Source organism: Drosophila subpulchrella, chromosome 3L (genome assembly GCF_014743375.2).
Source record: "Drosophila subpulchrella strain 33 F10 #4 breed RU33 chromosome 3L, RU_Dsub_v1.1 Primary Assembly, whole genome shotgun sequence".
In the NCBI taxonomy this organism is placed as follows: domain Eukaryota; kingdom Metazoa; phylum Arthropoda; class Insecta; order Diptera; family Drosophilidae; genus Drosophila; species Drosophila subpulchrella.
This window is the reverse complement of record NC_050612.1, coordinates 20,437,191-20,454,865: the sequence shown is the minus strand read 5'-3', so window position 1 is coordinate 20,454,865 and position 17,675 is coordinate 20,437,191. Positions and strand designations below refer to the sequence as shown.

The 17,675-nt window shown below is 40.4% G+C and overlaps 3 protein-coding genes across 13 annotated transcripts in view; 2 read left to right on the top strand and 1 right to left on the bottom strand.

Annotated features, from left to right (window-relative positions):
• The window catches only part of LOC119554215 (supervillin), a 126,194-nt gene that overhangs the window by 11,869 nt on the left and 96,650 nt on the right, over positions 1–17,675 (bottom strand). For 10 of the 11 annotated variants that reach the window (XM_037865021.1, XM_037865020.1, XM_037865024.1 and 7 more), the window contains 2 exons: positions 4,518–4,791; positions 3,753–3,908 (listed from right to left, as the gene is read on the bottom strand). In XM_037865021.1, coding sequence (XP_037720949.1) covers positions 3,753–3,908; positions 4,518–4,791 — 430 coding nt within the window. Of the gene's footprint in view, positions 1–3,752; positions 3,909–4,517; positions 4,792–6,209; positions 6,226–17,675 lie in introns of those variants that run through there. The other variant, XM_037865035.1, reaches the window with a different exon arrangement.
• On the top strand, positions 11,687–14,584 carry LOC119554217 (probable cytochrome P450 4d20). The gene is made up of 5 exons (XM_037865043.1): positions 11,687–12,109; positions 12,461–12,847; positions 13,205–13,274; positions 13,336–13,532; positions 13,596–14,584. The coding sequence occupies exons 1-5, from the start codon at positions 11,947–11,949 to the stop codon at positions 14,303–14,305; spliced, it is 1,527 nt and encodes a 508-aa protein (XP_037720971.1). The 5' UTR covers positions 11,687–11,946; the 3' UTR covers positions 14,306–14,584.
• On the top strand, positions 15,144–16,539 carry LOC119554219. The gene is made up of 2 exons (XM_037865046.1): positions 15,144–15,601; positions 16,089–16,539. The coding sequence occupies exons 1-2, from the start codon at positions 15,200–15,202 to the stop codon at positions 16,428–16,430; spliced, it is 744 nt and encodes a 247-aa protein (XP_037720974.1). The 5' UTR covers positions 15,144–15,199; the 3' UTR covers positions 16,431–16,539.

Here is a 17,675-nt window from a genome sequence, read left to right as displayed (position 1 = left end):
TTTTGGGCTGGGTCCACATCTGCCCAAGCTGATGAATCACCAGACTCTTCTCTGGCTGCCAAGAAGGCCTAACGCGAAATTTTATATTCAGTTGGACTAAAAATAAACCAATGCAAGTTCAACAGCATGAAATACAATGAGGTAATTGTCTAAAAATTCAATTCAATAGCAAAGAACTAAGAAAAAAGGTAGAAGAACGAGAGCAAGAGCAATGAAACCAGGCGACAAGCCACCTTATCTCGAAAAGTAATGAATCACACACAGAAGCAATAAAAGTAATCAGCAATAAGCAGGCATTCTTGCAGCTTGTAGATACATCGGCCAGATACAGATACAGATATAAATACAGATACAGATGCAAACGGAGAAACAGAGGGCAGCAGTTGATTTTAGAAGTTTATGAACAGCTCGGGCTACTGCTGTTTTTCTGCCTTGTTATTTTTATTTTTATTTTATTTTCTGCTCTTGTTGTCACTGCTGAGAGGGCATGGACTAATGAACAAGTACAGCAGCAACATCAACAGCACAGCAGCAACATCCAAGGCACGCCAGCAACATCCAGCAACAATGATAATGAAGTAGACAGAGCAGAGCCACAAAAAACTGCAAGTATATCAAATTTACAAAACAATTTACAACAGCATGAGGCGAGGCCTGCAGCTGGAAGATGAGCACGTTCAAGATCTAGACAGAGATCAAATGCTATGGACCAGACATACGAACACAGCCCCTAAAAACAACAACTTCTGCCAGTTAGAAGCAGTCCGAAAGCAACCTTCGCTAGCCTCCTTTTTCCATCTTTATTTATTCTTTTTGTAATTGTTGCTACATTCAGGAAAAATCTGTCAGATATTCAAGGAACTATCAAAAAAAGGTAAATATAATATTTGTACCATTAAGTTTTCAGTAAGTCATTTAAATTTTAAAGCACATATTATTAGGGAATTATCTTTTTAAAAAACATTCATAAATGTAAGGATTAAGATATATAACAAGAACAAGAACAATACAGTTTTCAATGGACCAAAAAGGTTTTTAAGCTCCAAATTTTAGCAGAACATCGTTTTGTTATATTTTCCAAATATATTTAGAAAATATTTCGAAGTTTATAGGGACTTAAATTCATTTAAATTTAGAAGTATTTAAGATTGATTTTCCCCCAGTGTGGTGCTGCATTTTCTGTTGCTTTTTCAGATGTTGCTGTTGCCACAGCCCACAAGGCAAGTTTAGAAAATTATGGCAAAATGGAAGCTGGCAGCCGCCTCGAAACTGTGAGGGCAGGAGCAGGAGAAAAGCCAAGACTGTCTATATATTTTTAGCTGCCCTGTTGGAACTGAAACTCCTGGATTCTGAATTCTGGATGCTGGATGCTGGATGCTGCATCCACCAGTGTGCCCTTCATTATTATGCGCATTTTCATTTGCTCCGCTCGTTGGGCTTTCTGCGATCGTGGCCTGATAAACTGTGCTAAATTACAGCAGATTTCTTTCTGCTTTGACACACGCTCTGGGACTGCGTCAAAGAGTTGGGCAGACTAATTGCGCATACGCCACCTGGGATGTCTGCCAAACAGCGCATGAACTCGAGTCTCTCGCGTCCATCAGAGCAGAGAAAACAGAAATTCATCTTAATTATTAATAAATTGTATTATAATGGTCGTCAAGTGTCGTGTGGCGGAGAATGAGGGTAGAACTTTGGGGGGAGAGTAGGGAAAATGGGCACTCCCTCCCAGATGATGTATCTATTCTTAAAATACTCCCTGCTCGTTGACCTTGTCCCAGTGTTTTACCATCTATCACACAGTAAACAATTTTATGATATTTCCTACGCTTTTTTTTTATTTTTACTGAGAACTAATGTTCCCATAGATACTTTAAATAGATCACATTTAAAACAATACAGAAAAGAATATTTTTAAAATACACGAACAATATAAATCTAAATTTTAAAAATTATTATTATTATATATATATATTATATTAGAAATGTATTTTATATAAAATACAATTATTTTTCCCAGTGCACTGAACATCCAAGAAAATAGGAACCAACCCGAAACAGTAACAGCTGTAGCAACGATAACAATAACAAACGCGACAGCACTCGAAAACTCATTTGGCCTGAGAGTGGGGAATATAATATGCATTTTGTTTGGTGTGTGGGTCAGAAGATCGCTCCGACACGATTTCCTCACAATTTCTCTCTCCCAACAGTTGGGTAGGTTCCCCATATAAACCCATATAGGGAGGCGGAGTCCCAGTAATTAAGTGTGATTACTTGGGGGATTACTTTCGACGGGCAGGCGCGAAAAGGGCGGGCGAAGACTACCCGCATAATTATGGACCAGAAGTAACCGTTTAATAGAGAGAGTTCACTAAACTTTATGTCTCGCCAAAAGCTAGCAAATGGATCGGCTAATTGACAGTCCAAACGGATTCGGATTTTAAGGCCTGTCTAATGCGAATCGCAAAGTGCCCATGCCCATAAAAAATAAGCCAAAAGCAGGCGAAACTCTTGAATGGTTAGTGAAAACAAAAACTTGCCAAACTTGCACTTCCCCAAAATAAAAGAGTGAAAAAATTCGTTTTCATTTGCGCATTTCAAAGTTGGCGCAGTTGCTGCCGAAAAGTATGCAGCATTTGTTGTACAAAGTACCGTTTTGCGCACTCACCAGGTGGCGCTGTACCTGAAAGTATGCTACATTTTGGGTGTAAAGTTAATGTAGAACACGATACGTATACGTAATAAAAATTTGTCAAGTAAATCCAGAAACTCGATGTTTCCAGTTCCAAAGGATTTTGGTGAATAGTTTATAATAAATGAGAAAAAAATAAACAGAATCTTCTTTCTGTAAAAATTATTATAAGAAGTGATGTAGTATACTTAAAAATTTGTTAAGAAAATCACTGTGGTACCTATTTTTAAATAAACAATAAAATAAATCAATTCCATTACTCGAAGAGATTATTATACGATTAAATTACACATTAAATAACAAATGTGAATCATTATGTGGATAGGTAAAAAATTTAATATCAGAATAATAATAATATCCCACTTATTAATAAATATATCCTATGTATATTTATCTCCTTATCATCTTTTCACTTCTAAGCAGAATATCCGTTAATTTCCATTCATTTTGCAGGAGTCTGATTGAATTTATAAGTGTAAAGTGTTTTTATCGAGTATTTCTTGTAGAATTTTATCAAACATGAACCAATTTACAGGTATGTGGCTTTAGTAACTAAAGAACCGCCTTCGTAGAGTCATAAGCCATCCCGATTATTCACAATAAAAATATACACAAATCCAAACAACGCACACCTTATCGCGGAACTCACTCCAATTACGTCACGTCACTCCCCCCGACTGGGATGTAAGTCACACACATCGGATCCAGATAGCACCCGCATCCCTCCGCGATCGGTATCACTTGCACTTTTCGCATTATTATGTCATTGCCGTCAGGTTTAACGCTCAGTTGGCATTGCACGAACAACGGGCACATTGCAGAAATTGCAGAGAAAAGTGCAACAACGTTAATAAACAAAACGATTAGCAATAAGGAAACCATTTTCACGCAATTGCGATCGAGAGCGAGATCGAGATTGAGATCGGATTCGTTGCGGTCCACGGAAGACCCACCGGCATGCGTTGCAGCTTAACCTATCTACCAGATACCATACATAAACCATATATATACCCCATTCCGCCATACAAGATTCAAGATACAAGTGCTGGGTACTCACGTTTACGAAGTTTTCGCGGTGCACATCGTCGACTTCGTCGCGCTTCGAGATGCGCTTCTTCCAGTCGTCCTCGCCACTTTTGTGCAGCGCCGCCAAACGCTCCGCAATGGAGCCGGTCTTTGCGATCACCATGGACCGCTGATCGGGGCCCATGACCTGGATAAATGGATAATGGGTAGAGGTTGGTTGGGATCAGCTCACACGTGAATCGGTTTAATTGACACTGGGTCAGATACAATTGGGGGGGCTGATCATTGAAATAAACCAAAGAGAACTGATAAATGGTTTGGATTGGGTTATTACAGCAATTATAACTGTGAATATGTTCTTGAACAAGTATAATGTTGTTAGGGACCCCATTTTAAAGTTCAATTAAATTATTAGAAATTTTAGTATATTCACTCTTGTATTCATTGTGTATATCAAACATAATTACCTTAATAAGCATAGCAAAGTATGAATTATATTTATAAAAAATATGATTTCTTTAAATCAAATATTATTAGCTATTAAAATACCATTTAAAAAAAAATATAAGACTTCTTTTGTAAATTTATCAGAACTGCACACATTTATTCAATTTAATCAATAGGTTTATTGTTAGAATAAACACTTTTTGCAAGGACTACTGTATAGTTCATTTTTGTAAATGTCTTAAAATGTATTTCAATGGAATTCAACTATCTTCGTATGGATTTAAGTTTGATTTGTTACTTAGGTTTGGGTGGCCAGTTATATATATTTAGATGTATAATCCCAACTTACCTCGGTGGATGATCGTTGGACGCCTTGAAGAAACTGTGGCAGAGCGGTTGGATTGGAGGAGTCTCCCGAAGCTTCTCCCTGCTCCTGACTGGGATCCTTTTGCTTATCTGGCGATTCCTTGGCGGAGGATGTGCTGCTGCTGCTGGTCTCCTCCTCCTTGGCTACATGACGCAACTTCACGAAGCCGCCGCCGAGGGGAAGGGGTGGTAGCTGGGGGCCAAGGCCGATGGGTGCTGAGATGCCCGAGTGACTTTTGCTTTTCGCAACGAGATTACTGCAACAGAAAAAACACAAACAAACGATAAAGCCCGTTAAAAGTGTGCATAAAGTGTGGCAATTAAGGTGCGTATCCATGAGATACCAGATAAAGAGCTTCGAGTGCAGATACGACTGCATTCAGGAGTTACTGAAAACGTGCGTTTTCCTCAATGGACTGCAACAATCCGTTCCCATTTTCCCCCATCTTAATGGGAAACTCGTGACATGGCATTTTCCTGGCCACTAATGAGCGAGGTGAGCTGCCTTATTCGTACGTCCCCCTTCGAATAGAATGCACAGGAAGCGATCGACAGTCGGCCTTTTATTTCTGTTGAGATTTTTTTTTTGCTCTCCTCTGCAGACAGACCAAAAGCAAAGCCAACTTTCTCCTTTAATAGGGGACCATCCATGGCCATTTATTAGGCGCTGGGCAACGATTTTCCTCATAGATGGCAATGGAATTTTCTTCTGCAAATGGTCGCCGGATTGGTTATTGTTATGGCTGGGCCTCATTTTTATTGGCCGTCAGATGGCTGACGTTAACAAACCGCGGGCGGTTAATGAGACAAGTTGATTGCTCGGCTCGGGGGATTATCCTCCAAACTATCGAGTTTCCAAGTTCCAACTGACATGGAAAAGCATGTTGGATGGGATTGGGGGAAAATATTGCCGCATTAATCATACATTCACAATGGAAACTATTCTTGGATTGGTATATAATTAACTGCTTTAATAGATTGTAGATTGATTTGTAAAACTAAAATGTATATGTATTCTTGGGTTAAAGCATTCCTTGCAGCATGAAATTATTATAATTTTAATTGTTTAGCAATATAAAAAAAATTCTTTGAGAACTTAATGATGCATTATAGAAATTTAAAAATGTTTTTAATTTGTTTTCAGAATAGGATTTAATAGAGACTCTAGCCAACTCCAACTGCCTATTCATTCCATGATCAATCTTAGCTTGATGAAAATGGCATAGAATTCAACTCAAATATTTTGATCTATTGCATAACGTTATTTCCCCGCACATTCCACTGATCAGAAGCGGGTCTTTGTCTCAAGCAATACAAGATTCTATCTGTATCGAATGGAAACCGCCTTATGAATTCGCTGTTGTTTTTTATATTTTTTTTAAAGGCACCGTTAAGAACGACTCGAAGATTTTTCATAAACTTCTGGCCAGACACTTATTAGTCACCGGACATGTTTCGGTACATTTTGATTTCTGGACTCCGAACGCCTTGAGATATATATCTCGCAGCGTGAGTCAAAAATCCGGTGGATACCCGAAATCCAACGAAATGTGCCCGGCATTTGTATATGTCACGGGTTATTCGGAACGACAGGCGGCATTAAGAAACCGCTAAGAACTTGTTTGGATTTGGATTTAGCATTGGCCATGCAAAAGGAAAAACGAAGAGCACTCACATTTGGGAAATCACAGCACGTGGTTTTTGTTTTTTTTTTGCAGACCAAGAGGCACTGGACTGCACGCGAAGAGCGAACAAAGACGAATGAGCAGGCAACCTAGACTGGGTCCCAAGACACTTAGGTATACTGAACACCCATCTGAATCTCAATCCCGCCGAAGCTCATCACCTGCCGACCGAACGACGGCAGGTAAACAAACAGCCAAACTGCTGACAGCTAAATTGCATATTAATTTGGAAAACATTTTTGACAGGCCAACGCTGACCAGGTGCTGGGTTTTCGGACCTCATCTACCTGGGAAATAGGGTGTTTGTCCACCGCTCGTTGATCGCGTTAAAATCTGTTCAAGAGTAGCGTGACAACTACATAAACTGAGTTTTAGCACCTTGAAGTTGAACACAAATAAAACACTCTAGAAATAGGGAATACTAGGAAGTATAACCTATATTGAAAATGATATTAACAATTAATAGTGATAATTTATTTTATTTATGGATTAAAAGAAATGTTTTAAAATAGGATATCTGATTTTAGGATGTATTTGAAATGATATATAACAGATTAATAAATATAGTATTATTTTACGGCCTGTGGTATTAGTTTCCTGTTTAAAATTAGAGTAAAAACTATATGAACTAAGCCTCTTAATAGTTTTTATATAATCTTCACTTAATCTTTACATCTCTTAAATCACAACTCCAATTGAAACTCAAACTCGAATTCAATTACCATGCATAACCACATGGAAATGGCATTGCTAAAGTTCAAAGTTTAGCCACAATTGCTGAGACGTGAAATCAAAGTAAAAGCTTGGCTAATGGAATAATGGCAAAAATTGCAGACGCGATGGAATGAGAGGGGATTATCTTTGACCAGGAGTCGTAGGTCAGAGGGCAGACACGCGAATGGCTCCTCCTGGGCTTGAACTTCTCCGGTTTCCCCACTCCCTATTCCCCCACCGATAGCTATAGTTTTAATGCAGTAATTGCCCTTTGGAAAGCGTTTAGCAGGCAATTAGTTTGAGTGCCAAAACTCCTGGGTGCGGTCCAATGGCTAAGACCCACCCAGAAATATAACAATCTAGCTGAAAACCACTTTCGTTCCTCAGGACTGACAGCCGGGAGCTCAGTTTCCGCGGAAAAGATACGTTTTCTGCATATAATTAGAAGCCATCCCAAGGATCGTTGATCATCCATCCAGTAACTCACTCGCGTTTTGTAATTGAATTACCCAGTGCGGTAATTAAAATTTTCTTTTTAGCCAAAAGTGAATGCGAAGCGAGACTGAGAGTGATCACGCGATCGGTTTGGCAATGCGGCAGCTGCTTTATGGGGACTTAATGATATAACAAAATGAATTGTTTTATAAACTATTTGGCGCGGCATAAATAATTGCACGCCATCAAGCCTTGGCTTTATGAGGCCCTCACACGACAGCATCTAGTGCTCTCGGCTCTAATGGAGTTGTAAGCTGGCAGATTTGCTCAAGGTGTTAAAAATGTATGCAGAAATATCTAAAAATACCTTATAAATTATGCGAAGAACACTGGCTACACTCTCGTCATCGAATGCAAAACTCTCCGTTTCTAGAGGGTCTCTGTCATTGTCTCTGTGTCAAGTGCTCGGTCTGAGATATGTATAAGATGTATAAGATACAAAAGCAATAATAAATCAACGGCATTGGCAACGGTTTGAGCGGTTTTGAACAAGGTTACAGTCGCCGTTGAGGCTAAATAAGTAAAAATAATAATATCTCGCAGCTAATAACACTTAAACATGATATATTTCCAACAGAAGCATCAGACTCGATGGCAAACCGCAAATATTAAATCAGGCAAAGCCATCAACAAGCTGGATCGTGTGGCAGCACTGGGAAAAATATATTATTATAGATAATTTTATGGTATTAGGTATCTAAACATCATTTAAAAATATTCTTTAAAAGTTCATTAATAGAATATATTTTAAGAGAATATTAGGAAGGGAGAATATCTAAAAATACCTATTTCAATAATATCTGAGTTAACTTAAATCACTTTTAATTAACTCTTTTTAAGTTAAATATTTCCTTATGCAGTTTGTAAGCCCCTCTTTTTTGTGAGTGCAGACACATGAAGCTCAGGTGAATTGCCGGTAATGTTTCGCGTCATATAAATCACCAGGTAAGCAGAAATTGACTTATGCAATGAATTATGGCAGAAAGCGAATGCGATTCGCCAAAGTCCCAAGAGCAGCGATTTTTGGCAGCCCAATGACTGACAATTACCCACGAAGGCGCCAAGCCAAAACCACAGTTGATGAGAGCAATGAAAGGTAATGAAGATCCGGACAATGAGCGGAGATCTCAGGGATCTCGGAGATCCGAGATCCGAGATCCGAGATCCCAGAGTTGGCCAGATTCAAGTTCGCTTCGGGTTGACTTTCCCACGCCGCAGTTTACCCGCTTTTGAAGTCGGAGGAGAGCAGTTGAAGGCGGCGGTAATGATGCAAAATTACAACGTCAACATGGGCTTACAGCTCATTCGCTTTTTTTACCCGACTGTTTTGCTCTTTTGTCTGGCCATTCGACATTTCATTAGGCCGACCCCGCGCGAGGTTTAAGCAAAAATAGTTACCAACTCTCGAGGCTTTTGTTCAGCAGTTTTGCCCAGCAGAAAATCTTGCTTAATTGTTGCTCTGGGTTAAAAGCTAAAATTTCACCTCAAGTTCAAGGTGTCGCGTCTTTTTGGTTGTTAAATAAAACTCAGCTAAAATATTTTTGTTATTTATAGTATTTATATATTGTTATCATTTAGGATAACGTGGCAATTTGGTTATAAATCTGCTTACTAAAATACTTTCTTGAATTAATTCTGAGTTAAATTTTAATAAACAGTATTATTGGTTTAATATCGAATCCATCAAATCAGATGAATTTTTGTAAACATCTATGTATATTCAAAACAAAGAATCAATGCACATTGAAAACTACTTAAGACAAAAGTACCTCATACCCATACGTTTTTGTTTTATTTCAATTATTCAACTGTATGGTTTTCAAACCCATAGCTTTCTGGGGTTAAGCCTGGCAACATTTGCGTCTGCAACTTTGTTGATGGACTCTTGCAATCAGCTGACTTTTGTTTTTCCACGAGCAGGCGCAGTATCCCAGACACGTGCTGTCGACAAAAGCAACCCTCCAGTGAGTAGCCCCTCGCCACCACCCCAAACCCACCCGAAACCCATCCCATTGAGGGATCCCCAGACATGTTATTCTTTCGGTTCTTCGGTTTGCCAGTTGCCGGGGTAACACCGAAAATGCGTCAAAACAAAACCCGGCTCTTTGTTCGGTGTCAATGGCCATGGTTATGGATGGGGTGTTGAATCAGGGGAAGATTGGGTGGTTTTTTGGGAGTTTGGGAGCCATTGGTAAATGGCAGTTGAGTGACTCCGTGTTTTGACTGCAGCGGAAGCAGGAAACATGCGTTTTTTGGGCAGGGCAAACAAAGGAGTTAAGTCGTATCCCCACTTAAAAGCTGGTTAAGATCTCCCAGACTCGGATGCAGCTATATATCGTATGAAAGCGGGGGTAAGCCTTCAGCATTTTCCATGGGGTTGTAGTACTACGTGCCTGTCACGGTTTTCCCCCTTGATTTGCAGATGGGCGTGCACTTATTGATTGAGTTTTCCTATATCTTCACCCCTACTCCTGGACCCGCATAATTACCTCTATTACTCCACCATGAAATTCTTCCGCTTTCTGCTTCAGTTTCCCTGGGAATAACGTGAGTCAACGCTTTTTAGCTGGTCTACAATTTGGCCTGTTTCTACCGGCGTTTGCTTTTCTTTCTGCTTATATCTGGTATCTTCTATGGAGGAGATATATATGTATATATATTAACGATGTGACGCTCCCATTTACCGTTCTGCTGGCGTCAGAGGAACAGCGTCATCGTCATGGAAAAGGTAAACTTCTTTCGGGGTTTCGACGTTTTGATAACTTGTTTTGGTTTCTGGCCAGGCCCACGACTGTCATGTCGGCGGAACATGTGCGGATGTCATCCGAGTGCCTTAATTGACCGCCAAGTGAATGTACTTGCTACGACTGTCTCCGGTGTGTTGTCGCGTTGCTTAGTTGTCCCCGCCCATGCCCAACTTTTATACCCATAAGACCCGTACCCTCATCCGGGGTCTTCTACTTCAACTCCAATGAACTCGGCCGCCAAGTTCAACGAGTTAACCGGGAACAACGGCAGCCAGAACTACGAACAGCAATCGCAGTCCATTCAACTGGGGACCTAGTACACGCAGAAAAAAAAAGTACCCTCTGGAAACCTACAAGTTCATTTTAGTTTACCTAATATGTTTAGGAACTCAGGCATAGTTATGACAGTTAATTAAAAAAGCTTGGATATGAAAAGGTTTTCCTAATTCTAAAAGCCTGATTTTAAGATATCAGATAATATGATATTAGATTTAAAATGTAAATACTTTGTATATTGAACTGTATCACATGAAACAGAAGTGAAAAAAATTATTAATTGTTTAGAAAAAATTGGTATGCTTTCTTGAAACCAGTTATAAAATATCAAAGTTTTTGTATCTTACTTAAAAAGAATTCGAGAATTTTTTTATTAAATTTCAGAAACTCTTTTTCTATATCCCTTTTTTTATTTGTATTATTATTCCCTGTATTTTTCCTAGTGTAGTCTCGAGGTCTGGTCTCGTGTCTTGTCGCCTCGCTCCGATTGTCACAGCTGTTTTTTTCTGGCGGGGCAGGTGATGAGATCGAGGAACTGGAGGGCTTGGACTGGCGGCTTGACAAGTGTCTTGTTCTGCTCACTGGAAGATGCTACCGTTTCCTGGGTGCCCTCCACGTTCCCTCCTTCGAAGTCGCGAATTTGCTATCTTTGAGGGGGTTGGTCTGGCGCATAAATTTACCTCTTAATTGCTAGACAGTGTTGCAGTTTGAGCCTATAGCTCGATTGATGGATTGATACACTACTACAAATTTCACCTGTCATTTGGAAGTAATTGCTTTTAATTTAAAAGCTTGTTAATTGTTGCTGGTTTACGAAGCACGAATAAACAAATTCCAAAACAGACCCGCATTTTAATAAGGCAACCTAAATGTGCATATACAGTAATCAAACGAAAAATTAACACTTTTTATAATAGGTTTTTAATTGCATAGTCTATAATTATTTTAATAACAATGATAAAATCTAGAATTGTATGACGTGCTTGAAGGTGAGAATAAAAATCTAAGAGCCTGGCAAATCTTTACTACGAATAACTTATTTATTTCCCTCCATGGATCGTCCACTGTATTTACGTATATTTAACACATTCAATATCAGCACTTGCTTGCTCGGCATGGTCACTTCGACTATCTGGCAGAACGAAAAGCTCGTCATACATCGCTTTGAATGCGAACCGCACGCCCCGAGTTGCAACACTCGAACTCATAATCAAAATAAAACTCATATGTTTCAACAAAAACCAGTTCCCCGGAGAGGAATTAACCGAGAGCGAGAGAATTAAATTCTACAGACAATATATAGTTTTGAAATCCGCAATTTCGCTTGGCTGGTCAAGCGGCCGGTTATCATCGCTCGTCCCAAACAGTTGATCTACAAAAGCGGCGGTGTCAACAACGCAAAAAAGTGAAACCAAATAAATTTAAAGCATCCAACTCTGATCCCTGGTTTTAATCGCCGCCGAAAGGTCGCAATCCAACAAAGTTGTAGTGCAAAATGTGGCTGACCCTGATCACTGGCGCACTGATCTTGCTCCTGACCTGGGACTTTGGACGCAAAAGGCAGCGAGTTGCTGCCTTCGAAAAATCCCAGATCCCGGGACCTATTTCGATCCCAATCCTGGGTTGTGGGCTCCAGGCCTTGCACCTGGGAGCGGAGAGTGAGTCCTATTATATCTTTCTAGAAGGACATATTTATGGAATTTAAGTATTTTTAATATTCGGCATTAAAACCAAGCCATTTATAGATTAAAAGAATACGTTTTATTGTACGACAATTATCAGAACAATGAAGATTATATAAGCAAATTGCCGCTGACTTAAAACATGAATGAAATCTTTGGCATTTAAGCAAGGTCTTTTATAAATTAAACAATTTCTTCTTATCACCATTATTATCTCAGAGTAATGTAGATTACAGTAGGTTGTCTCATATCGATCATAACATAGTTCTTAATTTAAATATTTAATGAAGATTATCTCTAATCAGATACCCAAAATAATCCTTACAGATATTATCGCCTGGGTGGGCGAACAGTTCGACAAATATGGCAAGACGTTTCGCTTTTGGATCTTAGGCGAATCCCTGATCTACACAAAGGATCTGAAGTACTTCGAGACCATCCTAGCCAGTACCACCCTCCTGGAAAAGGGTCAGCTCTACCAATTTCTGCGACCCTTCCTAAACGATGGTCTATTGGTTAGCACGGGTAAAAAGTGGCATGCCAGGAGAAAGATTTTCACCCACGCCTTTCACTTCAAAGTTCTCGAGCACTATGTGGAGATAATGGATCGAAATAGTGGGGTGATGGTGGAGAATCTAAGAAAGTGTGCCGATGGTAAAACAGCAGTGGACATGCTTAAGTGTGTTTCCCTGGCGGCTCTTGATGTGATAACAGGTTAGTAGAGGCTTATTTAAAATATATTACAAGGTAATTAAAATAAAGAAGATTCATAGCTGGCCTTTTATATTCCTTAACACAAGAATTCCAGGAATTGTCTTTGTGTATCTTACTTGTTTTAATTTATATAACACATTTGTATATATACTGCCATAAACAAAAACTGGCCTTGCTACTTTAAAAAGAAAAATGTTTTTCCCCTGTTTATATATAAAAAACGTAATTAACGTTATTGAAAATACAATATTATTCAATTTACCATGGTAAATTCTAGGACCCATGCGTAAGAAGTTATTATTAAATTATTATTGTAACCTCTTATGTTGAGTATTGATTTATTCAACCTTTTCGCAGAGGCCGCCATGGGAGTCCAGGTGAATGCCCAGAACGACCCCGATTTTCCCTACATAAAGGCGCTGAAGAGGTGGGCTTCTAACGTTATTATAATAAACACTATTCTAACACTTTCGCTCCCCTTTCTGCAGTGTGGTCTATATCCAGCCGGATCGCATGTTCAAGTTCTCGCAGCGCTACGACTGGCTGTTCCCGATGGCGGCCCCCTTGTTGCACCGCCGACTTCTGAGCGATATACGCGTCATGCACGACTTCACCGACAAGGTCATCCGCGAGCGGCGAGAAACTGTGGAGCGGGCGAAGGCCGACGGCACCTACAGACCGCTGAGTGGGTGCACTGAATCACCAGGAAGCTATAAACAACCGCTGACTTTTACCTAATCCGTTGCAGGTCTGGGTGATGAAGAAATCGGTCGAAAATCGCAGATGGCTCTGCTGGACATCCTCCTCCAGTCGACCATCAATGATCAACCACTAACCGATGCCGATATTCGCGAGGAGGTGGATACCTTTATGTTCGAGGGCGATGACACCACCAGCAGTGGTGTTTCCCATGCCCTATATGCCATAGCCAGGCATCCCAAGGTTCAGGAGCGCATCTACGAGGAGTTGCAGCAGGTTCTGGGAGAAGATCCCCACGCTCCAGTGACGCAATCCCAACTGCAGGATCTTAAGTATCTGGATTGCGTTATCAAGGAGACAATGCGGCTGTATCCCCCAGTTCCTGCCATTGGCAGACACATCCACAAAGAGCTGAAGATTGGAAACAAGATCATTCCGCCCAATACAAGCATTTACCTAGTTCTATACTTCGCCCATCGGGATCCGGATTATTTCCCGGATCCCCTAAGTTTCAAGCCAGAAAGATTTTTGGATGGCGAAGAGGAAAGCCACGAGACCTTCGCCTATGTGCCCTTCAGTGCTGGGCCCAAGAACTGCATAGGTCAGAAGTTTGCCGTTCTGGAAATGAAATCCCTGATCAGCAAGGTCCTGAGATTCTACGAACTGCTGCCCCTTGGAGAGGAGGTCAAGCCCATGATGAACTTTATCCTGCGCTCAGCTTCGGGCATTAATGTGGGTCTTAGACCCAGAAAGTTATAGTACTTAACACTTATGCAGCAATTCAGGGTTTCGGTTAAAGGTAACTGGGATATTCGTGATATATAGTACGTAAGACTCTATTATCTAATCGTTAAGTACTTAAAAACGTGTTAATAATTAAAATATAGACTCTTTTGTTACAAATTTATAAACAACAATCATCTGGGGTATTTATATTATTTGCTAAATTAAAACTAATTATAATGGATTTGTTCAGTGAGTAATAATAAATAAAAACTTAGTTACTCCAGGGGTGAAAACCTGTTGATCGTTTATAAATAAACCGCTTACTCATTCGCCTTCTATTACAACCCCTTAAACGCAATGCGACTCACACGGCTTAGCCACAAACACTGTCCCAATATTTGCGGTGGTTATAAAATTAGGCCCCCAAACAAAAGGTATTTGAACAGCGGATGAGCGTGGCGCACTATAAAGAATCCCGAGCTTATCAACGTAAAATACTGTATTTACCTTGGGCCAATATTAACTAGCTACTTAGGAGGCATTCACACCGTGGAAATCTATTCCCCGAGATCTTGACAACTTCTCGAGCGTCATATAAAAATGAAACATACATACATAGTTGTAAATTAAGAAGGTACGCATTTCGCTGAAGCTGTAAATATTCCGCGATCCCAATTCAATCAAGCTTAGAGAAGTCTGGTGTTTATCTATGGTTTATCATTGGCCAAAAGATAATGCGCTAAGGCAATAGAAAAGTTTTGCAAAAACAGATAAGAGCATCGCGAAAGGAAATCACATAACAGTCTTATCATCTCCGCTGTCAGTCGTATCGGGATGGCACATATAAAAGAGACCTCCACCGGATGAAGTGCGTCAAAAGAGCTTCTGTCTCCGGTTCTGAAATACGTTATAACTGGAGTATCTGCAATGTCGTCTGTGAAAGTGCTAGCCCTTTTGGCAGTGATCGGTTTGGTGGCACTGTCCTCCGTGGAGGGCATCAGCAGGCCCCTGCCTCCCTACGTGGGTCTGCCCACCCAGGATGGCCTCACCCGGCTGTTCCTCAACTCGCGGGTCACGCATCGCGATCCCTTCGCCTCGGTGGCCTGTTTCGGCGGCTACATCGGTGAATCCAACCTGATCGCGGAACTGTACAGTGCCAACTTCACCGGTTGCGCCAAGGCGTCGGCGAACTCGAGGAAGGGCATCGATACCGACTTCCTGGCCACTCGCAGGACCATCCGCCTCTCCTCCGAGAGGGTTTGCCAGGAGCTCCAGGTTTGCAATGGGATCAACGGAACCCTCGACTCCTTCAACTGTCACGCGCGTGTGGTGAGTTGAATCTATGATATCCAGAATCTGGATCTAACTTGGGATCTTTTATAGTAAGATATTACTAGGAATCTTTTAAAATGTAATCTGTATGATCTATGTATATTTAAATATCCCCTAGATCTTACAAAAACCCATATAAACTCTGTGGTATTTTGTATAATATTTGTTAGGTATGCTAAATCTAATACTTTTTCAAAGATATCCCTAAATCATGAGCTCCCCTGAAACATTATATTGGTTTCTATCACAATTCTAATATTTTTTATTTATTATTTTTTATATATTTTTATAATACAGATTTTCTAAAGATATTTCCTATTTCTTTTTTTCTCAACAATTTTGTATTATAATAGGCAGGTATTCCCAACCTGCTATTGATTTAAAGATTTTTCGAACCCAAAAAGCGGTTTTAAACATTCTTTTGTAGTTTCTCCGATTTCCAAAAATGTTTTAAAATGGTTTTTACAACTCTTTTTTATCCCAGGGCTCCAACAACACCGTCTCCACGTACAGCATCTCGGGCAATGCCTCCGAGTCGGCCAGCTTGTTGGAGGAGCGTTACCGAGTGGTGGATCTGCAGTACGACCAGTGCTGCCGCAAGGCGGAGCGCCATTACGTGGAGTCCACTGCCAAGAACTACAACCACCTGCAGGCCTGTTTGGATGGCCGGGTTAAGCCGAAGCCCATGCCCAAGCCCACAACCACGACGTCCACGACGACCACCACCACCACTACTACGGAGGCACCCACCGAGCCACCAACCACCACCGAGACCCCTTTAAACCTGGACGATCAGTTCAAGCAGCTTTTGAATTTGTTAAACTAATGCCCACTAAAGTGTACAACTTTCTCAAGAAGAAGCTAAGTAATTAAAGAAAGGGCAGTCCCTAGGCAAACACACACAATCCTTGGGCAAACACAAGCTCAACTCGAAATTCAACCCTCTGGCAAATAAATTAACCCTGCAAAAAGGGGTTGAAGGATTGAATTTCGCAAATGGCAAAAAAAGAGGAATTAGCAAAATATTTAGACAGGAAAAAGAAGGAAGTTCTGGCAATTTGCTTGTGTCAGTCGAAAGGGTTTAAAAGTTTTAACCTTTAAAGAAGGGAAATATACTGTATATTGTTTATCAACTATTGAAACATCGCTCGCTCTTTCTTAAATGACCATTACTTGGGACTATGATTAATGATCTCGAAAAGAAAGAGATTTTCAAAACCAGCTCGAGGCTCTTCCGTTTTCGACACCTGAAGACGGAAACACTTTTGATTAATGACACCGCATAAAGAAATTATTTAAGCCAATAATGAGCAATATGCGATATAATTCAACAAGATCTTGAGATGAAAAAGATAGACAAGCCAGAAATTATTATGCCATTTATGGCAATGAAAATCAAAGTGGAAGAGCACAGACCTGACCAAACTGGAGAATGGCTATAGGCCATTGAAGCTGGCCGCTCATGGGTGCCAATCCCCAAGCCCCTGCCCCTTTTTTACCAATCAAAAGAACACGTTTGGCTTTTATGGCTTTCGGGTTTTTGTTTTTTTTTTCAGTTTTTGTTGCTTCTATACCTTTTAAGTCGATGGCCAAGTCGGCTTTTCTCTGTGAATGCCTCCGCCTTCTAGGGTCTGAAGAAAAAAGAACAAGATTCGAGGGAAAACAAAGACATGGCCATAGAAGAAACACCTGTTGGCCGCAGAGCAAGTGGCTCATTTATTAGCACAATTGGCGTGGCATTCGACGCTAGTTTTTTTATGGACCGACCAGAACCGAGGAGTATGAGCAGTATGCCACTTATGTGTAATTCCCGGAATGCGATTACGTCAATCTGGATGCGTTTTATTGCAGACTTAGTGGGGAGTGGCCATTTTTAATTTATTTTTGCTGCAAAACTAATTAAAATGCAACTTGTAGTTGGGTGTTTACGACGTGGGCTCTAATAATTGCCGGTGGAAATCTTAAGGAATGTGAAGGGGAGTGTTGATTATGCTGGTGATAAAGATTGTTATTTATAAGCAGTAAATTTACACGGTCATGGCGAGTTTCTTCAATTTGTCATCCCCCGTTT

Bases quoted from the DNA above. Each gene is read 5' to 3' on its own strand.
- LOC119554217 (XM_037865043.1), top strand. From the start codon at position 11,947: ATGTGGCTGACCCTGATCACTGGCGCACTGATCTTGCTCCTGACCTGG. The intron at 13,275-13,335 runs GTGGGCTTCTAA...CCCTTTCTGCAG, and splicing joins TACATAAAGGCGCTGAAGAG to TGTGGTCTATATCCAGCCGG. The intron at 13,533-13,595 runs GTGGGTGCACTG...AATCCGTTGCAG, and splicing joins CGGCACCTACAGACCGCTGA to GTCTGGGTGATGAAGAAATC.
- LOC119554219 (XM_037865046.1), top strand. From the start codon at position 15,200: ATGTCGTCTGTGAAAGTGCTAGCCCTTTTGGCAGTGATCGGTTTGGTG. The intron at 15,602-16,088 runs GTGAGTTGAATC...TTTTTATCCCAG, and splicing joins TCAACTGTCACGCGCGTGTG to GGCTCCAACAACACCGTCTC.